This window comes from Equus asinus, chromosome 4, assembly GCF_041296235.1.
Source record: "Equus asinus isolate D_3611 breed Donkey chromosome 4, EquAss-T2T_v2, whole genome shotgun sequence".
In the NCBI taxonomy this organism is placed as follows: Eukaryota; Metazoa; Chordata; class Mammalia; order Perissodactyla; family Equidae; genus Equus; species Equus asinus.
Window position 1 is genome coordinate 104,849,404 of NC_091793.1, and position 25,035 is coordinate 104,874,438.

Genomic DNA, 25,035 nt, shown 5'->3' on the forward strand with positions numbered 1-25,035 from the left:
CAGTTTCTTTGTTTACGATGTTTTATAAAATGAAACGCTATCTTTCAGTGGACCAGGGTATGTTTGCTTTGCTGCCCTGAGTCTCCTTGTTCTGGACCCTTTTTCCTCTTGGTTGGCACTTTCTCTCAACTCCTAAAAATTTAGGACTTATGTATTCTATTTTCTTATTCTCTACAGAATCATGGTTGTTTTTGGGGGGGTTATTATGGTGAGGAAGACTGGCCCTGAGCTAACATCTATGCCTATCTTTCTCTATTTTGTATGTGGGATGCTGCCTCAGCATGGCTTGATGAGCAATAGCCATGCTCATATGTCAGTGCCTGGGATCTGAACCCGTGAACTCTGGACCACCGATGCCGAGCATACTTAACCACTACTTACCAATGGGCCGACCCCCATAATCCTGATTTAAGATCCTTCATTGATAGCACTGAAAGTCTTTGTTTGTCTAGGTCAACTTACATTTAAAAAATCCTATCAGTGAAGGAGTATAAGAAATAGGGGTGACATTTCAGGAACCAGACAACTCAATTCCGGGAAAGGAGAAATAGGGCAATATCATCTGAGCCTGGCGCTCTTCAATCCGCACTATGTAAGCAGTCATCTATTCTGCCAATTTTAAAGGTGTTCCTATCAATCTCCTGAAATAAACCTATGAGAGGAAGCATTGAGATTAGAGCTGGATTCACTTATAGGTGTCTAAATACTACTACCACTCTTAACTTGTGCCTTTTTGAATTAACTAAAATTAAATCCTTTCAAAGGAATCTGAGTGGCCAAGCTTGCCACTAAATTTCTCTCAAAATTATGTCGTTTTAAAGTCATCCTTAGTCAATGATAACATCTGTATTCTCTGTAACAAGCTCATTAACCTGAGCATATCTTCCTCAAACTTTGTATTTTCTACCCAGTTTTAGTGATGCCCAAAGCACTTGTGTTGACTTTCGTGTTACAATCAGGAGTTCAGGGAGAAAGATGTCAGTCAGTCAAGTTTTATTTTGCTATTGTACTTTAAGATTCAAAAATCCTCAGAGGACTAAGACCAGGACTAAGTATTACTACCCTGTTAACACTGATCTAACCAAAGGTCCACGAAACAAACCACTTTCATCTGTTAAAGGCCAATTTCAAAAAACAATAAAAGAATAAAATCATCTTATAATACTAAAGTTGGAAGAGAGTTTTGGAAATTTAGTTACAAAAGCTTACTCTATACAGGAGAAACCCAAGCCATAAAGAAGTTCAATGGTTTGTTCTTCAAGGTAGAAGATGAAGAATACAATGAGAAAAATGACAACACAAAGAAGAATAGAATAGACCCAGGAGTAGATGCAAGCCTCTCTCTCAAGCCCGGTTATGGCTTCTTCTGCCACAACATACCTCCTTTCCAATCCTTCTCCAGGCGCATCAGAGAGAAAACAAAACAAATCTTACAACCTGTGTTATACCCTTGGGAGGTTTTTACATTTCTCCTCCTGAGGCAATCTGTGCTTTCATTTCATCAACCCTACAGTACTTTGAGACAGCACATAACCAAGTCTTACTAGTGGTAATCCTTTACTTGCAACATTTTTTAAATGCCCAACGATGAGGGCCTAACTCAGTGGTACATCTTGGATGAAAAAAGACAAGATGAACCAGGAGGAAGCAGAGCTCAGGACCAAGTTAAAAAGACAGAGGATGTCTAGGGGCAGGTAGGAGAATACTGAACATACACAGGTGAGCTGAGTTTAAGGCCTCTGCTAGAGTAAGTAGCAATCAAGAGAGCAAACTGGGACCAACTCAGTTCTTCCCAGAAAGGGAGACAAGGTTGTATGGCAGGCATTATCCAAGTAACTGCATAGTTTTATCACCATGGCTCCAGGAAAGAGGCCTGCTTCTCTCTGCTCTGGCCTCTAATAATACCTGCTGGTTATCAGAGAAAGGCATGGCTCCTGCATGAGGTCCCAAACGTCACTGTGGTAGAAAGGCCAAGTAAAATTCATACTATGTATGGGACCTTGTAAAGCAGATTCTTAACACTGATTATTTTCAATGATATTTCACTTCAGAGAGTATGCACTTCAGAGAGGCACAACTTTTGTATACTAGTAGATAAGGAAGAGGAATCCACACTAATTCCATAAATGACCTATTGTTCTCTGAATAGTACTGTCCTTTAAAGTTTAACAACTTTATAATGAGTATAGTTCTTTATTTTTAGGTCACAGGTAAAGCTGGCAGAAACCTAAAAAGTAATGGCTCAGAGGATTTTTGTGAGCATTAAATAAGTAACGTGCCTAGAACTTTGTCTGGAACATTAGTAGGTGCTATATAAGCATTGGTCATTACTTTTGCTATTGTGATTATGACCCTTTGAAAATCTGATGAAAACTACAATGACAAAGTATATCTTATATCTGGGAAAGCCTTAAAAAGGAAGTAGATTAAATATTGTACTGTGCTGCTGCATTTCTCTACTGAATGAAACAAGTCATATTTTTGGAAGTACAGACAGCTGTATCCCGTATATCAAACTGCAAATGCCATGGTAACCACTGTTCCTAGGCAATTGTAGAATTATGTTTGTGGTCCACTTCCTATGTAATAAATATAAGTGGAGAGTGGAAGGGAAAATTATTTGTTACGTGATAACCCGGAGAAAAAACTAAAAGGAGGGGCCAGCTCCGTGGCCGAGTGGTTAAGTTCGCGCGTTCCGCTGCGGCTGCCCAGGGTTCAGATCCTGGGCGCGGACATGGCACCGCTCGTCAGGCCACGTTGAGACGGCGTACCACATCCCACAGCTAGAAGGACATGCAACTAAGATATACAACTGTGTACAGGGGGGGTTTGGGGAGATAAAGCAGAAAAAAAAAAAAAAGATTGGCAACACTTGTTAGCCCAGGTGCCAATCTTTAAAAAAAAAAACAAAAAACTAAAAGGAGGTATCTTTCTTAAAGATTACAAATATCTACTCTATTACAACAACCTTAATGACTCTGCATAAAACAACTAGGATTAAAACTCATTAAATGAAACTAAGACCAAATATATACTTTCGCATTTTCATAAACATATGACAATCTATCATCTGCTTGTAAACCATGATAAATATTAAAAGATAAAATTGGGTAAAAGATGAATAATGTGAAACATTTTTTAAAAAGAATCAAGTCAGTTGTCAAAAAACTAACATTCTAAGTATTAAATTTCACTTGCATAATACTGGATGGCAAAGTATTTCAGTTTCTCAATATCTGAGTGTTTGTCTGCAGTAGAATGCAAAATGAGACCAAACGGATAACCCAATCAAGATTATTCCGTACGGAATTTCCAGTCCAAAGTCAATATCCTGAAGAAAATGTGGTACCACGTTAACAGCTCAGGAACAGCTGCTTGCTGTCGTATACACACACAACTTCAAGCGGCAAAGCCACACCAAATGTGCAAAAATGAAGAATTCTTCAAAAGGTTCTGTGAATTCTATGGGTCAAGATTACCCACAACTTCTTTCTAACTCTTCTTCCTCTTCTTCAAATGCTTTAAAATTAGCTGAAAAGGATAATTTGTCAATAATACTAGGATATCCTTTGGACACTGATTTTATTCAATGTGCTCTTCACAGACGTGTGGTTGGCAGTTACGGTGCAGAAACTGGATTTCTGAACTTAGTTTCAACCCCAGAATTCTAAGTCATTTTCAATTTAAGTCAACGTCATTGCATTTCTAACTTCTGTCATGTATGAAATAAATGACAATCTTATGTAAATAACTACATACATGTAACCTTATTGTAAATAAGGATATACATTTCATACAGTAACACACGCGATATGGGTCACATAAAGAACAGCATGAGCCGGCTATTTACATATGTTGTTGCACAAATGGCATTTCAAATCTTTAGGCAGAATCATATCCACAAAATACTCCAAAGGTACCAAGAAAAATTGCCAGAAAATTTCTAATTAGATAGTTTCCTTTTCCAAATGAACATTTCCATAGAAGACAGTATATTCACCCTTATAAGGAAAGTGACACAAGGCTTGGAATCATGTGAAAGAGCGTACAGAGAAATTGAGGGACATGAAAAGGACGCTGTAGCAATGACAGTAAACTATGCATTCTCTAAAATATATTCTTCAGGTGGACAAAATAATTTTAGATGCAGAAATGTCCCCAAAAACGTTAGGATAAATTATTTTTCTAACTTGGATCTTCATTGAATCCTCTTTGGAAACCGCATAATCGGTTGCCAAAATTAGCTCAGAAAATCAACAGCCTTTTATGTGAATATTTCAGTTTAAGCTCCAAAATCACTATCCAAATACCTTAATTTGCCAGTATTGAGAAATGCCTTAGAGGAATGAGGCAAATTATTAAATATAGACAGCCAAAAAGTATAAAATAGATGTGGGTGACAAAAGTTTTTCCAAGCGATAGACTGACTTATCCGTAAGCCTGTCTAAGGTAAATATAATGTCAATGACTACTTAGAACACTAAAATGAAATAAAAGCTCAAAAGGACTAACATTGGGCTAATTATAAATCACTTTGTCATGCATTACTGTTATTTATCTCTTGAGTTCTATTTTCTGGCACTTCACCTGCAAGAGATAAGCATTTGCTATTTCTAATATAACTATTGCCAATATTTTCTTTCTGCTTTATTAAAGCATGAGCTGGGGAAGAAACTAGAAAAATCAGTATGCTGTAATTCTGTTAAACAGCGCACCCTTGTGGTTTATTTTGCCTCCTAAACAATAAAAATTACAGGATAAGAATGTATTCAAAATTATTCATGGACTTGGAAATGATTTTGTCATTTACTTTTTTCCCCCAAGTTATTTTTCTCCCCAGCCTGCTATTACTTTCAATCATTAAAAACAGCATCTTTTTAAAATTTCAAATTCAAAACTAAGTTGCTGAAATAGAGATAAAATGTCTATAGCAATGATGACTATCTTTGATTTTAAGTTTAAAATAAGCAAGCAGTAAAATAAGTAAAATTCACCCATAAACTTAAATGTTTCACTAAATTTCCTGAATATTTGCATCTAGCTATATAAACAGTTTCAATTCAAGGGTCAATTTTATTTCTATGCATTATGTATTGCACATTACATTTTAGTTGTTGGTCCTTAAGCTTTCATTACAACCTTGCCAAAATTCTAGCTTTTCTGTAAAAGCTTAGGAAAAATATTGCCAAGAGTTACCTGGGCCACTTACTATAAAAGTAAATGTAAGCAATTTTTAAGTTATCCAGGTATTTCTGAAAATTTACCGGATATACATATGAAAAACTAATATTTTGTGATATTCTGTGTGAAGACATTCTCATTGTGTATACTATACCTGGCCATGTGAAAGCTGTGATTAAAGTTTACTTATTGATTCTCTTGAACATCTACTATGTTACAGAATTTTGCTGGGGAACACAATTCCTGCTTTCTGTTGGGGAGAGGAAAAGGGGAAAAATTAATAATGCTAAAAGCTTTAAGCATTAATCTAACCCGACTGTTTATCTTCACAGAATGGGGTAACTTAACCCATAACACGTTATATCCATGAATGGAATATTATGCATCCTTTAAAAAGGAGAAGCCCTTTATGTACTGATAAGGATATCCAAAATGCTTCATTCGGTACAAAATGTAAGGTATGACATAGCACATATAGCATATGATCACCTGATAAAAAAATCATATGTAGCATGAATATTGGCTTTAAAATGCATAGATTATGTCTGGAAGGATATATAAGAAACTGGTAGTAGAGGTTGCCTCTAGGCAGAAGAATTTGGCTAGGAGCAGGGTAGAGAAGGGAAGGATTTCACCGTATTCTCCTTTTTATCTTTAGAAATATATATCCCATGAATATACTACCTACACATATACCTAAATTAAAAAATAAATAGAATAAAAAGGCACAAGAGAGACAAATTCAGAGAAAGTGAGATCACTCTGGGCTGGAATCTTTAGAAAATTCTCTATGAAGAAGGTAAAAGAGGAGCTGTCCTGGTGGTATAGTGGTTAAGTTCGCATGCTCCACTTTGGTGGCCCAGGGTTAGCAGGTTCGGATCCTGGGCATGGGCCTAGCACCGCTCGTCAAGGCATACTGTGGTGGCATCCCACATAAAATAGAGGAATATTGGGACAGATGTTAGCTCAGAACAAATCTTCCTCACACACACACACACACACACACACACACACAAAAGAATAGTTTTAATTTGAATGTGTGAGTAGAACTGAAGATGATGGAGCTGGAGGTCACTCTACTCTGAAAGGATAAGAAACAGGATTTTGATGAGTGACAAGTCAAGTCTTCTGGGCAGAGTTAGAAGCATGCTGAAAATGATGAGGAATTAAAGTTTAAAAAAGAACTGTGCTTCTTCACAGCAAAGGAAACCATCAACAAAATGAAAGAGCCACGTATGGAACGGGAGAAAATATTTTCAAATCATCTATCTGATAAGGGATTAATATGAAAAATATATAAAGAACTCATACAATTCAATGGCAAAAAAATAACCAATGCAATTAAAAAATGGGCAGAGGAACTAAACAGACACTTTTCCAAAGAAGATACACAAATGGGCAAGGGGTACATGAAAAAGTGTTCAACGTCACTAATCATCAGGAAAGTGCAAATCATAACCACAATGAGATATCAACTCACACCTGTTAGAATGACTATCGACAAGAAGATAGGAGATAAGTGCTGGCAAGGATGTGGAGAAAAGAGAACGCTTGCGCACTGTTGGTGGGAATGTAAATTGGTACAGCCTCTATGGAAAACAGTATAGAGGTTTCTCAAATAATTAAAAATACAACTACCATATCATCTAGCAATCCTACTCTGGGTATGTATCCAAAGGAAATGAAAACAGGATATTGAAGAGATACTTTCACTCCCATGTTTATTGCATCATTCTTCACAATAGCAAAGATATGGAAACAACCTAAGTCTCCATGAAAGGAAGAATGGATAAAGAAGATGTGGTATATATATATGTATATATACATACAATGGAATATTATTCAGCCATGAGAAAGAATGAAATCCTGCCATTTGCGACAACATGGATGGACCTTGAGGACATTACACCAAAGGAAATAAACCAGACAGAGAAAGAGCAAACTACTGCATGTTATCACATATATGTGGAATCTAAAAGAGTCAAACTTACAGAAACAGAGAGTAGAAAAGGTTGCCCAAGGTTAAGGGATGGGGGAAATAGAGAGAGGCTGGAAAAAGGGGACAGAGTTTCAACTGTAAGATGAATAAGGTCTGAGGATCTAACATAAAACATGGGGACTACAGTTGGTAATTCCGTATTATATATTCGAAATTGGCTAAGACAGTGTAACTTAAATGTTCTTACCACACGCACAAAAAAGGTAAATATGTGAGCTGATGGATGTGTTAATTAACTAGATGGGGGGAATTCTTTCACCATGTAAATGTATTTCAAATCACCACGATGTAAACTTTAAATATCTTACAACTTTGTTAGTCAATTGTACCTCAACAAAGCTGAGGAGTGATGGAAGGAAATTAGAACACCACCCTCCCCCCAAAAATTGTGATCATTATAGAGGACCTTACATGCCCAGAAAATAATAGCCAGCTATTCAAATTTTCTGAACTAGGAAGTGATAACACAAAATATAAACATGGCAGCTTACCACGTTCTTTGTATTCTGAACACAAGAAATGGGGAGATGAGTTAAGTCTTCTCCCTACTCACTGCCCTGGGTTTCTCTGAGGCATGACTTCAGCAGACGGAACAGGAGACAGGGCAAGGAGACATTATGAAGGGAGACTGAATGAAGGATTGGTCACTAATTGGATGTGGAACGAAAAAGGAAAAAACATCTCAAGCTTTTCAATCTGGGAGAAAAAAGATGAGTTTGATTTTAAATATGCTGATTTTCAGGTAGTGATGAGTCAATAACAACAGTGAGTTCAAACTGCAACTGGAAGAATATCGGGATTGGAATTACAAAGTTGATGTACTAGTTTCCGAGGGCTGATGCAACAAATTACTGTGACCGGCTGGCTTAAAACAACAGAAGTTTATTCTTTCACAGTTCTGGAAGCCAGAAGTCTAAAGTCAAGATGTTGGCAGGGCCATATCCCTCTGAAAGCAGTATGGGAGAATTCTTCCTTGCCTCTTCCAGCTTTTGGTGGCTCCTCGCATTCCTTGGCTTGTGGTAGCGTAACTCCAATCTCTGCCTCCATTGTCACATGGCCTTCTCCTTTCTGTCTCTGTGTCTCTTCTTATCAGGACACTAGTCATTGGATTTGGGCCCAACCTAAATCCAGGATGATCTCATTTCTAGATCCTTCATTTGATTACATCTGCAAAAACTATTTCTAAAGAAGGTCACCTTCACAGGTGCTGGGGGTTAGGACTTGGACACATCTTTTGGGAAGACACTGTTAAAACCACTACAGTTGAGAACTCAGCAAAGAATAGATGTTTTCTCTGAAAGAGTACAGTAAATATAAGCTAAGACCATGGGTTCAGGTATGTCCAAACTTAGAAAAGGAGTAAAGGAAGTGGTGGCAAGAAAAAAAAATATCTAAGAGAGCTGAGATATACGAAGAGAATCAGGATCATGGAAGAGAGAAAAATCAAGACCAAGGGGGTGATTCACCAAATCAAGTACAGCCAAGAAGTTAAGGAAATAAGTGCTGAGATGCCTAGGAAGGCATGAATTCACATGAGCATGCCCATGTGTACGTATGTACACACACACACACACACACACTCTCTCTCTCTCACAAACAGAACCACAGCTTAATCGTTAAGAATTTTTGTAATGAATAAATAAAAAATAGTTCTTCAGTTTCTCTAGGGAAAAACAAATAATTCTGGGTCCTACTGAACAATACATCAAAGAATTATCCAGATGTCCAGATCAAAAGAAAAAATAATTAGAAAATTGTATAAAGATGGCTAGTTTGCCAAAGGCAACATACCAAAAAAACGATTACTTAACATGGGGCATCAACTGGTCATAGAGCAGAGGGCGAGAATCAAAAGAAACAGCTTTTGGTGAGGTCACAGAGAGCACAGACCAGAATTTTAACAAGCAGACTATTAGAAAGACAACATAGACATCTTTGGGATCCGAGAACAAAGGAAGTTTACTGGAATAGACTGGATGAGGACAGCGGGAATAAAAATTTGTGAGCAGGGGCTAAGATTTATTTTTAAGTAAAGAAAAAGTAGACTTTGGTAGCTTCTCAAGGGTAAAATAACTTACACGCTTAGAATGTAGTTTTATGGTAATTAAAAAAATAAAACAATTCTGAAAATTCTATCTTTGAAATGACTTACTATGAAGAAATATAAGGGAGTTACAGACACAAAATGAAGTCACTGGGGACCCTGACTTGCCCTCGGCTCATATCCCTCAGTTTCAATCTCTGTTTCTTGCTCATGTCCAGGCATGTCATAGCTTCACATTCCTGCATCTTTGAATAGAGTTCCTCTTGACTGATGAACACACTCCCACACAATTTAAGACTGAACCCAAAAATCACCTCTTCTGTGACATATCACCCAACTACCAAGCGGTCACCCTGGAAAACTTTGTCACTGGATAATTCTATGATTTGAAAAAATAACCATATTCCTGCTTTGATGAGATTTTACACCACAACCGTTAGACAAAAGAATCTTAACAGAAATAAGAAGGCAGCTTAATAGATAATTTTCCAAGTAACAACTGAGTTTAAGCATTTTGAGGGTTCATTTCTATCTACTCGAGTTGCTATTTACTTTCTAAAGACACATATGATAGTTTAGGAAGGATAGAAATGTTTATTAGTCGGCTGTGAAGAGTTAATTTACTTGAGCATTGAATTTAGTAAGCTTCCAGTGGAGAAGGAGGAAATAAAACCTTCCAACTAGATACAAGAAAACTTCTCAGTGTCTCAAATATCTCAAAATAAAATTTGCTCACAAAGTTACTTAAATCATTTTCTGATTACAAGCAACAAAATACATGGTCTCATGTTCAGCTGCATTTACTTAAAACTTCATTTATAGCTCACATGAATAAAGCAAGGAATGTACAGATTTTATAGGCATGAAAAGTAGTCTGCAAATGGATTTCCACAAAACAGCATACTCCATGAAAATCTGGGATTAAAGGCGAGGGATAATAAGAAAACTTGGGGAAAAGGTTCACCTAGAAAGTGGTTTGAACATAAAAGCATATAAGAGTAACTATAACATATTCTATATAAAAGAAGTCTTTTAAAAAAAAATTGTTTTACTGTAGAGTATCTATGTACCAGGCAGACACCAGGATTACCCCCCAACGAGAATCTGAGTCTGGTCAAGAATATATATATACTTAAAAACCCATGAACACAACACAAACACTGTATCGCTGTTTAAAAAAAAAGTGTACAAAAATAAGTATTTTCATTCCTAATATATACATCAAGCAAGAGCCTCTGGTTGGGCCTTAGTAAACCAGGATGTTACAGTTTATGAAGGATTTATTTGCTTGAATATGAAAGCTACTTAAAGTTGACATGTTTATTCTTTACTGCATTGCAGAACTATACATATATAGAGAATCTCTTCTCCGTACCAATCTAATTAGCAACTAGCTATTCATCTTATTGTAACATTAGTAACTGTTACTAACCTTACTAGTAGTCTATTCGAAAAATGACAAGTTACATAAGAGGAAAAATAGATGGTCACCAGCCCCATTCTAAAAACACAAAACAAAATTACGCACCTTATGTGTTTCATCCACACTCATCGACTTCACTACACAAGAAGCTGGCCTTTCCTGGATGTGAGCAAGGTCCTGGGGGACACTCTGTGACCCTGGCATGGGTGGCAATGGAGCGCGCCTCTTCTTGGGTGCATCCGACGGCAGGGTGTTTGAAACATAAGTTTTGGAAATGGTATTGGACCTCATAAAAGTTGGGCGATGCTTACTTACTAGAGGGGTTGCAGGGGCACTTGCAGTCTAATAAAGAATAAAAAGGCAAAATCTGTATGTAATTTCAGGATAAAAAGCACATGCAATTTAAAAAACATTAGAAAAATCGACTACAAGGCTACATAAAAAAATACTTACTTGCTCCCGCTTTTTCTTACTGCGTTGAAAAAAGCTGAAAAACCCTTTATTTTCTTTCTCCTTCATAATGTCGAGGTTTTGTGATATTTGGCAGGACTCTAAAATAGAAGAAAAGCACCTCAATTTTGTACACAGAACTGTATGTTCACTTTCAAGTGTTCCCTCAATTGCTTTGCTGTGAAAAATTTTTCTAATGATAAAAGCTACTAATTATGGTCTATGAACCACACACTCTCTTAGGCACATTATATCTGATTTAATTCTCAAAGCAACAAGTAAATTTAGTATTATTATTTCTATTCCACAGCAGAGGAAACTGGAGCTTAAAGAAACTAAGATACATATTCAAGATCAACAATCAGGAAATGACAGAGCTAGGACATAAACTCAATTCTTTGTGACTCGGAGTCTGTATTCTATACATAATTACCAACATTTCAGAGTAAAAAGGACACTTAAAATTTGAAGTTGCTCTCATACAGTTTGTCCCATTGTTTATTTTGAATTATAATTTTGTCTCAGAGCTAAGCTACCATGAAATATTTTATTCTCTAGAACATGAGGTATTATAATTACTTAGTACTTTGTTAAACGTTTCATAAGTGTTGTTTCTTTAATCCAGTGGTCTCAACTGGGGGTGACTTTACCTCCCCACCCCTCAGAGGACATTTGACAATGTCTGGGAACAATTCTGGTTGTCACAACTGGAGGTAGGGTGGGAAGAATGTGTTACAGCATCCACCGTGTAGGGACCTAATACAATGCACAAGATAGCCCCCCAACAACAAAGAATTATCTGGCACCAAATGTCAATAGTGCTGAAATTAAGAAACCACAGTTTAATCAGAATGGCAAATGTCAAACTCAGGGCTGTATATGTAATATTTCATTTTCCAAAAAAGTATTTCCTAATGTCAAATGAAAGGGCCTACAAATAATTACAAACCCAGCAGTGTTGAGTCACCTTGGCCCAAATTGTCTCTAAACACCATTTCCCACTAAAAGGAACATGATTGCTCAGGAATGGCTGATTCTCTGTCGACATCAAGGAATGTACAAGATGAGCCTGGACTATCTAGTCATACCAGAGAGAAGGCAAAGTCTAGTGGGATTGTTTTAAAAGAACTCAGGAACCAATCTGATATGGTTTCTACTAGCAAAAGTCAGGACAATTTGGGCATATAGGAATAACTCAATAAATTGAAATATATCACATACATTTAACTCCATGCATTCATAGTGATACTAAAATAATAACTGATCCTCATTGTTCACCTCTGGGTAATGCTAAGGAACGAGTTCATTTTTTAAAAAACTGATGAAGAGAAAGAATCACACTTTTATCCTACCTTTTCCGAATGAATTCTAATTAAGTAGACAAATAGCTGACATGGGGAAATTTGCTTTCTTAGAAATATCTCAACCAAAAATCAAAGGAATGTTTGCAATAGATTATGGCCATTTTTCAACTCTTAATTAACTTAGAGAGAGGCAATGATTATCAATAGCTAACATCAAAACAGGTCACTTGTCATTACATGTCTGCCAATGGAAATAGACAATACACCTACAAAGCATTCTTGCCAAAAATATCTCACTTAAATCTGAGCAAGTCTCTAGATTTAACAATCAATTTACAGGAAATAGGGAGGGTAGAGAAAAATGCTAAGTGGTACCACAGTATGCAATCAACAACATTCTGAATGTAGGAAAATCTATAAGACAAATGACCTCGTTTCTTTAACAAATAAAGAGCAAATTTAAAAACAAAAGTTAGACAAGGAGTGAGGATCTGTAAATTTTAAAAACATCTTTATAAAGAAACATGGATTTTATGGTAAATCACAATATAATTTCAGTAACATTGGAAAAAAAGTACAGTATATCTAAATTTGTGGGATACAGCTAAGCAGAATTTAGAGGTAAATGTATAGTCTTAAATAAATTTAAATCTTAAGTAAATATCCCTTACTTAGAGGTAAATGTATAATCTTTTTAGTTAAAAGAAATGTTTAAAAAACTAAATTACAACAAAGTAGGGGTTATTCCAGGAAAGAAAAGATAGTTAACGCCAATAAATATATTAATGCAATATGCCTCAATAACATATTAAAGGAGAATTATATTTCACAAAATAAAACTTCATAAATCTGATGCTTCAAATCTTGAGTAAGCAGTATGCATTCTGCACAATGAGTTTATTGACAATGCTAACAACTAATAAGAATGAACATGTGGATAGCACTTCACGGTTAAAGATTTTTTTCATGCCTAATTTATTTCTCAGAACAATTCTGCGAAGTAGGTATCATAACTTATCATTCTGAGCCCTTTGTCTCAGTAGGCGGATGTAAAGAAATGGAAGCAAATGGTATCACCCCATTACATATCTGAGGACCTAGGTGACCAGAGAGTTTGAATAACTTGCACTAATACACATAGGTATTAAATGGTGGAATTAAAACTAGTATGTATTTAAAGATGATTTATAACACTTTTAACTTATCCCCTCCTTTTTTTTTTTTTTTTTCAGAAATGCTACTATTTCATGGCTGGCCTGGTGGCATGGTGGTTAAGTTCACGCATTCTGCTTTGGTGGCCTGGGGTTTGTGGGCTCGGATGCTGGGCACAGACTTGCACACCACTAATAAAGCCACGCTGTGGCGGCATTCCACATACAAAGTAAAGCAAGACTGCCACAGATGTTAGCTCAGCATCAATCTTCCTCAAGCAAAAAGAGAAGGATTGGCAATGGATGTTAGCTCAGGGCCAATCTTCCTCACAAAAAAAAAAAGAAAGAAAGAAAGAAAGAAATGCTACCATTTCATCTTAAAATAGAATCCTCCACTAATTGAATACAGATATACAATTTTTAGTTGGAACAGTAGATGGAAAATTCACATGGTGGTGCAGTGCAATAAATATAACGAGAGTATTTCATACAGTTATTTTTGGTAAAGCAATTTCCAGGCACCCAGTCATCTTCCACACTAGTTCACCCTAAGTCTCCACTTAAAGCTCTGTGTCAGGCATCACTGCAAGTCAGAGTTAAAGACAAAGACAAATAAGGGCTTGAGCTTACTTAGAAAGCAATTCACATACTGTAGTTTCCTGTTTCCAGAACAAAGGCTATAAGTAACTGCATGCAAAGTTCTAAACCTTCTGATAATATCAGACAAAATTAGGAGGCAGGGGCAGTTAGAGCCATTGGCTTGACCCTGTAGATTCTGACACTGTAAAAGGAGCTTTCTTAATTTTCCTATTCCAATCTCTTAAAGTTATGTTCACAACACTTAACGTTCTAAATAAACCATCTACTTTTTTGGCTGAAAGAGCTATGAGAAGATGCATTCAACACCTTCAAAATGAGATCAACAAGATTACGGAATTTGCTTAGGATTATGAAGGTAGGGAACGGCAAATTTAGGAGCAAAAGCCAAGTATAAGTAACAAATGTTTTTGCTGGAAAGAATCACAGAGACTACTTTTTCCAACCTCTTTATTACAGAAGTGAAGGTGAGATCCAGACACATAAAGCTATTTGTCCTCTCAGCTTGCCAGATGAGTTTGACAGCTAGCATAGTGTCAGAATTAAAAAGCCTATCTTCTGATGATTAGCCAGCATACACTTTACGATCTTAAGGATCTTCAACTCCTTTGATTAGGGTAGTCTTTATAATAGCCACTAGTAATAAATAATCACACTATTACTAATGTGGGCTTAAATCTTGGAACTGAGAGGCTCATTGTGTGATGAGAAAATTGGAAGGGTAAAGAAAGAAGATTCCAATAACACATAATATGTACAGTTTATTAGGGTTATTTTTAGCAGGGTGGTAATTATTACAGTAATCAATTATCTGAGCCTATCTCTTTTTAATGGGGGAAAAAGACTTTCAGGTTTTATTATGATCGGCTAATTTTTAATAAAGTTTTCCTCTATGAAAGTAATACATTCCCATTATAAAATTCTGTAATATAAAGAAAAGAATGAAAAAAGTCACCTGAAGCCCTATATCCAAAAGTAATTATTATTAAAATTTTTTACATATTTTCTTTCAGAAATTTCATGTAGAAGTTTTTTTTTACATACCATATTAAACACACCTAAATGCTTTAAAAGCTAATTTTAGCAGAAGCACTTTCCATGTTATTACAAAACAGTCACAATTTAATGGCTGCCAAAATTTCCGATGATGAATATACCTTGATTATTCTGAATAAGTGTTCAATGGAAATAATCTGAAATCCTTCCATGATACCACCACACTCTCAGCATTTGTATCCAATAAAGATCCTAGCAAAATCATTTTTTCTTGTCTGAGAGTTAAGAATATGTTTCACAACATTCTTAGGATGATATTAATTTTTTAATTTAATTTGTTTTCTTTTTTGAGGAAGATTAGCCCTGAGCTAACATCTGCTGCCAATCCTCCTCTTTTTTTTTTGCTGAGGAAGACTGACCCTGAGCTAACATCCGTGCCCAACTGCCTCCACTTTATATATGGGACGCCTACCACAGCATGGCTTGCCAAGGGGAGCCATGTCCACACTCGGGATCCTAACCGGTGAACCCCGGGCCGCCGAAGCAGAACATGCAAACTTAACTGAGGCACCACTGGGCTGGCCCCACGGATGATATTAATTTTTAAACAATTACTGAAACGTAATTATGGTATTAAATTTAGAAATCAAGGAGGTGCTGTGTAAATTATTTTTCAGGAAGTAAAAACCAAAGAGCTTCTAGGTTAAAATCTTTTACAGAATGTACACATTAGTAATGTTAAGAACAGATAAAATTAGAAGCTTACTTTTAATTTACCCAACAGAAATAGAAATTTCATGTTATAACTCGTTTCTACTGATTCATATGTCTTACCTTGTAAAGATGACTTACTGAAGGCAGTAACAGAAGTGGCTACAGAAGGAGGGGGTAAAAGAGGGTAAATTGACTGTAAAGATGATGTTTGCTCAAGTATAAAACATCACTGAATTGAAATAGTCGTCTATGGATTATTTAAAGCCACAATTTCAGGATAAATTTGAAGTTCTCAATGCATAGAGGGTGTATGTACTTATCCATCACTAAACTTTTATTTCTCCTAATCAAACAAATTCATGTTGAATAAAGAAGCTTGCATTTATCTATTAGACATCATAGAAACCAACATTACCTAAGGTCTCCAAATTTTAATACATTAAATTATTTCTATAGATGAATACTGCAAGCTGTATCTATTTAGAAAAATGTTTGGAATTAGACTGATTCATTTTATAAGTCAGTTGATTTGCGGTGCTGAACTCAGAAAAAAATATGTCAAGAAACTTCCAAACCTGAATGATAATTAAGACTCAGAATAAACCATAGTGAATCTGCAGTAATTCACACTTAATAAGAACAATGAATTGACATGTAAATTTTTATTTTCTGTTCAAGGGGAGATGGAAAAGTGTGAAATGTGGATGACCGCCAAGAAAGACAAGTTTTTATTCCAATTTAAATAACTGAAATCAAGTTAAATTTCATTATATTTACTTTTCTCTTCTTATTCCCAGTGACATGTATTGACTTTTAGCTGTAGGATCCATTAACTTGCCAATACGAACTTGAGAAAATCTATGCATAAACACAACACACGCATATATACGTGTACGCACATCCTGTCAATTAATAACACAAAAAGTAACTTACCTCTGTTGACATCCATGGCATACAATTCTCTTAGTCCCAGGTCATTAAGAGATTTCGTCATATCGAGGGGCTCCTGAGATTGATAATCCTTCAACAACAGTGTATGTAACGGATCGAACTCACATTTGCTGCATATAATGGGGGCAAGTTCTTGAAGTGGTGCATGTGGGCTAACTCTCACTATCGTCTTCTGCGTTTTTTTAAAGTTGATCACTACTCTCACAGTTTTCTGAAACACAGATTAGAGCCACAGTTATGTCATAATTCCTTTACCGAGACAAACCTTCTACAATGATGTCTAGAACAATGAGATAATCTACAATTTTATATTCATATAATAAAGAGTATTTTTCTATTTTGGTGTAAAATTCTCTTTTTGATTAATGTTGCTTCCTAAATCCAAAGCAGATTCTTAGCACATTCTGCTTATTATAGAATCTAGGTTAAATTCATTACCCTCATACAGTAAAGTATTAAGTAGATCTAAATGCAAAAGGGAACACAAAAGCCTCACCTGGTACTGACGATATTTCTGTTTTGTTCCTTAAAATTTACTTTAAAATTAGCAAACATATGCAATAATACAGAATTATCCATGGTTTATTCTATCTTTTACTTGAGGAATATTTGTCTAATGGTTTGTCAATTGTCTCAAGGAAAAAAGGGGTATTTTGGTTAAAATATGAAACTTTTGTGCTTCTCTCTATTGGAAATAAGATAAAAGATAATCCATATAAAGAGCTTAGCACAACATCTGGCACATAGTAAATTATCAATAAATAAACATTAGGTATTATAATTACCTACTGTTGACACTACTACTACTACTTTGACTAATTTTCATATAGTAAGGAAGAATATGAAAATATTCCTTATTTAGACACCTAATACTAATTCAAAATTTTTGAGATTTTCATCAGCATTTTAATATAATTAAATCCTGTACATAAATGTAACTTAGAAACATGACCATGCTAAATAAAATCTACAGTTTGCAGATCTCTAAAGCTTAACATGTATTCATTAAACTAAAATACCATGTATAATCGCATCATAAAGCATAAATGATTTCCATTTAGATACATAGCACATGTACCTAGATAGAAAATAGCCCAATATTCTAATATTTAATATTCACATTTTATAGAAAGCAAATGTTTTAATAGTATAAAAAATTAACCTTTTTGTAAAAAACTTCATAACAATATGAAGAAAATATGTTCTCAAGTCATATGTAGATAAACTATTAATTTAATATACAGATCAGTTATTATTAATATAGGTAATATTTAGTAAATATAACTTTATATATTTCCTGAAGTTAAAAAAAAAGTTGATGTTCCTAATGAAAGAATATTTCTTTTTTTTTTCCTTCTTCTCCCCGAAGCCGCCCAGTACATAGTTGTATATTCTAGTTGTAAGTCCTTCCAGTTGTGCTATGTGGGACACCGCCTCAGCATGGCGTGATGGGTGGTGCCATGTCCACGCCCAGGATCCGAACTGGCGAAACCCTGGGCACCAGAGCAGAGCACGTGAACTTAACCACTTGGCCATGGGGCTGGCCCCAGAGTATTTTTTGAAACCCATAAACTTCTATCCTTGTTGCTTTAGAAACAGAACAATTTTATAAAGAATTGATGATATTAGAATCATTGTGGTTAAAATTTTTTGCTTAAAACTCATATATTACAGAAAACTGAGTCATTGGGCAGCACAAATTAACAATGATTTAGAAGTTAAGAAGTTACAACCAGTGCTTATCAAGTACAGAGAGGGCAAAAAATTATTTTAATAAATTCTTAAGTGAATTTTCATTAAAAGATTCTAAAATCTTCCTTTAAGTATAAAATACTTTTTAAAAGAGTAGCTTAAAATACAGATCATTCCTAATTGTCAGATTCTGATATGGTCATATATAGATCACTTTGGATCATCTAAAATCTTAAGTATTCCCCAAATTCTAGTTAATGAAGGACCAATAACCAGATGAATTCTAAATAATGTGGCCTAGGAAAACATGATAACTATGTTCACATCAAATTTAAGCAAGAAAGCCAATTTTTATTTCATTTATACTGAGCTGCAGATAATGACTTAAAAATCAACTTAGTATTTTAGCCACAAGACACCAAAAACTACAGTGAAATTCTTACCTCTGGTATTATAGGTATAGGTTTTTTCTTATCCAAAATTTTTGGCTTTAAAATTACTTTCTCCACCTCCAACATTCCTATTGGTGTGTTTGGTTTAAATTTAATGGGGTTCTTTTCAGCTGACAGCAGATCAATTGTGTAACTTGATGGATTTAAGTGATATTGTGCACAGAGGAATATCAACAGGTCCATCATAGGTTTACTGTAAAATAAAAGTAATGCTGATCATAAAGGTCCATAAAACAATTTCATTAACTGTTAAAGTTATTGTTTCGACTATTCTTCTTAGGGCTTTCCTGACTTCAGTAGATACAATAAGGCTATAAAACAGTATTTGTGAAAGCAGCTTAAAATCTAACTGCAAGATATTTAAGCAGACAAAATTTTAATAGTTAAAAAGTTCTGAGTAGTACTCAAGAGAGCTTGGATCCTAGCGTTGATTTAATAATTACCTATAATTTATCTGCCAAATTGTCTCCATTTTATAAATTTAGAAGAAGTCCTTTCCTGAGCAGTGACTTGTTTAGCAGTTGCTCCTTCATAATACTATTTTGAATACTAGCAGTCTTTAGCTTATGAATTGGTTATATTCCAAAGTTCTCATAAGAATAAAGCATTAAGAACCATCATCATCCTTTGGGCTTTAGAAAGCATAGTGAGTATCTACATGAGGAAGCCCACAAAATCCTAAAGAAGAGTATAGTACAGATTTTTTTTTTAAGATTTTATTTTCCCTTTTTCTCCCCAAAGCCCCCTGGTACACAGTTATATATACATATATTTCTTTTAGTTGTGAGTCCTTCCAACTGTGGCATGTGAGACGCTGCCCCAGCACTGCCTGACGAGCAGTGCCATGTCCACGCCCAGGATCCGAACCAGCAAAACCCTGGGCCACCAAAGCAGAGCGTGCGAACTTAACCACTTGGCCGCCAGGCTGGCCCCCTAGATTTCTTAATTCATTCAAACACCAGTTAATATTTTCTAGGCACTGAAGACACAGTACAAGTGTTATGGCACACTTGCCCTCATAGATCTAATACTCAACAAGGTGAACTAGATCAAGTGTTGGCAAACTACCATCCACAGGTCAACGTGGGCCTACAGCCTGTTTTTGTTAATTAAGTTTTATTGGAACACAACCATGCTTATTTGTTTACATAATATCTAGAACTGCTTTTATGTTACAATGCATATTTGAGTAGATGTGACTGAGACTGTATGGCTCACAAAGCCTAACATATTTACTATTGAGTCCTTGACATAAATATTTTATGGGCTCTTCAACTAGACAATAAAAAAGTAACCAAGTTGGGGCCGGCCCAGTGGCACAGTGGTTAAATGCACACATTCCACTTTGGTGGCCCGGGGTTCACTGGTTTGAATCCTGGGTGTGGACATGGCATGACATGGCAAGTCACACTGTGGTAGGCATCCCACATACAAAGTAGAAGAAGATGGGCATGGACGTTAGCTCAGGGCCAGCCTTCCTCAGCAAAAAAAAAAGAGGAGGATTGGCAGCACATGTGGGCTCAGGGCTGAGCTTCCTCAAAAAAAAATAAAAGTAACCAAGCAAATGCATGAGATAATTTCAAATAGTAATTGGTAAGTACTAATGGTAATACAGAACCTATTTCTATAGGAAATTACACACCCAAATTGACATTCAGAGACACTACCCAATTTTTTACTTCTCTTTCCATAGACTCCAATTGTTGGCATAGACTTGTGTTTTCATTCACACCAACAACAGAACAATGTGGTCTCTGAGTCTTTCTTAATTGTCAGCCCTTAAGAGAAGCACATTGAAAAATTTTTTGTATTATGTGCTTTCCTCAAATGTCTGCCGACTTAAGCTGTTAGTTCATACTTAATACTGAGGTGCTAAAACACTGTGTAAAAGTCCTGTTTTCATGGATTGAAGTACGGGTTAATGGGCTTTATTTGAGGGTAATCAGGTAGCCAGGTATATTTTTCCCTTGGGAAATATAAATGTCAATAAAAAACAATTCTCCGATTTCTCGACTAGAGATATGAACCTGACTACTGGCTTTCAGAAACTTGACAGGGAAATGAGGCTAGGAATCTCACCATTCAGCATGCCATTTTTAATTTAGTAAATCTTTTCATATGCGCCTCACCCTCACCTTCCTAAGTGGAGTCCTCGGGTCTCCAGCCTCTCTGGTTCAGTTTTTCCAGAGAGGCAGTCTTGTCTGACAGTGTGTGTTCCTGAGGTCAAACAGCACTTTCGATAGATTCTCAAACCATCCGGTGACCAGCCCCCTACCTCATCCTCCCCTTCTGTGGTTATTGCCCATTCTTAGGCCATTCCAATCTCAAGAGGTATGTTTCGTAATGGTACCCTCACGTCTCTTCTCCTCCCGCCCATATAAGTAGCACCCCTTACACAAATATCAAGAAAAATAAATAAATAAAAGACTCTAAGTCCCTCACAAAGAAAAAGTTCTCTGAAATATGTTTCGGTCCTCAAAATGTGTTCCCTACATCTTTATTAGATGCTTCCACAATAATATTCAGGAGTTTTATGTGCTTCTCTTGAGCTATCTAGGATGCTTATACCTAAATTTGTCTATAATTGCCCAAATTTTGGCTTTGGATAGTAGATATTAAATTTCATCCAGAGGGAGACTAGCATAATGGTATTATTGAAGTTTATTTTTTAATAACATAGTATGCCATGAGAGAAATTTGATGCCACATGGAAATGGTACCTTCTTTTTCTGATAGCAAATATAGTTAGGAAGGATTAGGTAATGTCTACATAAATACAACATAATTATAAATACAGTTAAGCTGGAAGAGGAGAGAACTTTCACTGCCAACTGAATGGAGAGCTGTCCACTGTTGTCTATGAATAAATAGTGACACGTTCAGATTATATTTCTCTTTCTATGTATAAATGTGCCAAGTAATAAATGTAAAAGTTAAAACTTATACTTCAAACATCTTTTACTTCTTAAAGGTACAGTTCTTTAGAATCTCTGCCAGAGCTACACAAAAGTTAACAAGACAAAAATAGTTATTAAAGTTTTGTTTTTGTTAATCCATATTTTTGTGCCATTTTCATCCCCTTATGTACAAACATATAAAAATTTAAAGAAAAAGATATTATCCATTTTACAAGGTAAGAACAATTTAACCCTCTTGATGTACACTTCTTATTTAACTCTTCTGATATGCCTTAATGAATTATTGTATTTATAACTGTGATATATTAATTTTCTAATGGACCAAGAATATTATAATAAGGGCCTATTCCCTCAGTCGACTTGGTCATTTGTAATCTTTGCACACTAGACCAGATTTCATGGCAAGAAGGTTGCATGCTGACTAGAGCTATATCATGACCTTTGAACTCAAAACTGCCTAAATATTTTCTAGTAAAAATGCCTCTTTGAAAGACAATTAGAAATCATACAACTTCTTTACGACTTTATTCTCTCATTCTATAATTTTAGGTTTAATTCTTTAGTCAATAATTCTAGAAGCCCAATTTTGTCTTGAAAATATTCCTATTCCCAGACAGATAAATGCAACAGACCAGAAAGTTCTGTGACAGACACAAATACAGATGGAAATTTAATACTGCATATGATAATGGTATTTCAGATTTCTGGGGGAAGAACTGAATTTTCAACAACTGATACTGGAAAAACTGACTAGCTATCTGATGAAAAATAAGTTATGCATCTAACTTATTTCCTACACTAAAGTAAGCTCCAAGTGGAGGAGATATAAAAATATGAGGATATAGCTCTAGGGGGAAAAAAAAACCCAGGATAGAAATTCATCTTTATGCAGGTTAGTTCTAGAACAGTGCTGTCCAACAGAGCTTTCTGCAATGCTGGAAATTTTCTGTATCCATGTTGTCCAGGACAGTGGCCACTCACCACATGTGGCTACTGAGCAATTGAAATACGTTGAGCTGGTGGACTAACTAACTGAATTTTCTTTTCATTTCATTTCAACTCAATTTAAGTAGCCACATGTGGTGAGTGGCCACTGTATTGGGCAGAGCAGTTCTAGTGCATTGGTTCTCAAAGTGAGATTCACGGACCAGCAGCACCAGTACTGCTGAGAACTTGTTAGAAATGCATGTTGTCAAGCCTCAACCCAAGGCTTGACACTAAATCAGAAACTCTGAGGGTGAGGCGCAGCAGTATGTGCTTTGACAAGCACTCCTGATTCTGATGCATCCTATAGTTTTCAAACCAGTGATCTAGAGAGAAGAGGATAAACAAACGAGTAAAATATATAGTATATCAGATAATTATAAATGCTATGATAAAAATAAGATAGGGAAGGAGGTTAGGAAACATCCTAACTGACAAAATGACATTAGAATAGAGAACTCAATGTAATGGGACATCTGGGGAAAGATCATTCCAGGCAGAGCTGACACGTGCAAAGGCTCTGAGGTAGAAGTGTGCTCCACGTGTTTACGGAAAAACAGAAACCAGTCCTCTAGGGTGAAAACAGTAGACGTGAAATCAGAGTGATGATCTTACAGAGCTTAAAGGCCTGGTGAAGACTTGGGGTTTTATTGAGTGAGACAGAAAACCACTAAAGAGTTCTGAGGAGTGATGCCATCTACTTCACATTTTAAAAGGATTATATTCTGATGGCTGTATCCAGAGTAGCCGGCGGGGAGCAGTTACAAAGCTACTGCAAAAATTTAGGTAGGAGATGGTGGTGGCTATGACCCGTCAGAATCCAGATACATTCTGCAAGGAGTTGATAAGATTAAAGCCAGAACAAGAGGAAAGGGGTAAGAAGGCACAAGAAACAGAGAGAAGAGCTAGCCAGTGCAAAGAGGCCAGGTTTGCAGGGGCGCTACAAAGTGGCGGGGTTGCTGAGAGGACTGACGGGAGGCCTAAAACGCTAGTTTAAACTATTTGCTATGTGATATGCTTACTAAGCTCTCCCTGGTGACCTATAAACCATCACCAAGGTCCTGGTAGCCTTGGGAAAGGTTAAATTAAGGAACGAAAGGAAATTTCAGAAGACAGAGGCTGAAAAACAAGAATTCGAAAATAAGAACGTCAGAGCCAGAGGTGGCTCCAAGAAAACAAATCCTTGGGCATTTACAATAATATTATAAAGGGTCTTGAACTTTCCACAAGGTGGGGTTCAGGTCAATCTTATCTAGACCTTAAGGAGCAGAGTGACCTCAAGCTGGTATCTGGGTTCCATTTCCACCTGGATGTGAACTCCTGTCTAGCAGGGCCATCTTTTAGCAACCTTTATTCCCAGGACCTAATACAATGTCAAGCACATAGTGCGGTCAACATCACTGAATGAGGAATTTATAGGAACCAGCGACCATCTATCTCTAGGTAATTCTGCGTAAATATCCATGAGCTGAAACATATAACAGATAATATACAACTGAGATCTCTGTATAGTATCTGATGCATGAAAAGGCAAAGTTGTTGAAAGGAGATTCAGAGGCTTTAAAAACCACCATACAGGTGTGAAAGCTGTGTTGCTTTTTATTTTATTTTATTTTTTTTTAAGATTTTATTTTTTTCCTTTTTCTTCCCAAAGCCCCTGGTACATAGTTGTATATTCTTCGTTGTGGGTCCCTCTAGTTGTGGCATGTGGGATGCTGCCTCAGCGTGGTTTGATGAGCAGTGCCATGTCCATGCCCAGGATTCGAACCAACGAAACACTGGGCCACCTGCAGCGGATCGCGCAAACTTAACCACTCGGCCACGGGGCCAGCCCCCCAGCTGTGTTGCTTTTTAATCAACAGACGACTAGTAGCCTTGTTGTGTCTAAAGCCATGACATCTTTAGATTTAAGCATTAAGTTGGGCTAAGACCTTTTCCAAAACAGCCTCAGACCAGTTCGAATGCTTGAAGCATTTAATTGAAACCTCAGCAGTTGGCACTAAAAGCACAGAAGAGATGACCCTAACCTAGCTGATTTTGAGGGTGGGAATTACTGACTGTCTAGCTCTACCAGAAAGGAGCTGTAACCCTATGAAAGTAGGACATTACTTTTAAGTGGGGGTCCATCCAGTGGGGCTGCCGTTAGGATTATTTAAGTCACAAAGTGTACCCACAGAAA

General features: G+C 36.3%; 1 protein-coding gene across 21 annotated transcripts in view; it reads right to left on the reverse strand.

Annotated features, from left to right (window-relative positions):
• COBLL1 (cordon-bleu WH2 repeat protein like 1) overlaps positions 1–25,035 on the reverse strand; it is a 166,045-nt gene that overhangs the window by 34,340 nt on the left and 106,670 nt on the right. For 13 of the 21 annotated variants that reach the window (XM_070508014.1, XM_070508013.1, XM_070508009.1 and 10 more), the window contains 4 exons: positions 18,946–19,147; positions 16,793–17,021; positions 11,101–11,198; positions 10,753–10,989 (listed from right to left, as the gene is read on the reverse strand). In XM_070508014.1, coding sequence (XP_070364115.1) covers positions 10,753–10,989; positions 11,101–11,198; positions 16,793–17,021; positions 18,946–19,147 — 766 coding nt within the window. Of the gene's footprint in view, positions 1–10,752; positions 10,990–11,100; positions 11,199–15,979; positions 16,019–16,792; positions 17,022–18,945; positions 19,148–25,035 lie in introns of all 21 variants that reach the window. The other 8 variants (XM_044768790.2, XM_044768792.2, XM_070508017.1 and 5 more) reach the window with 1 other exon arrangement.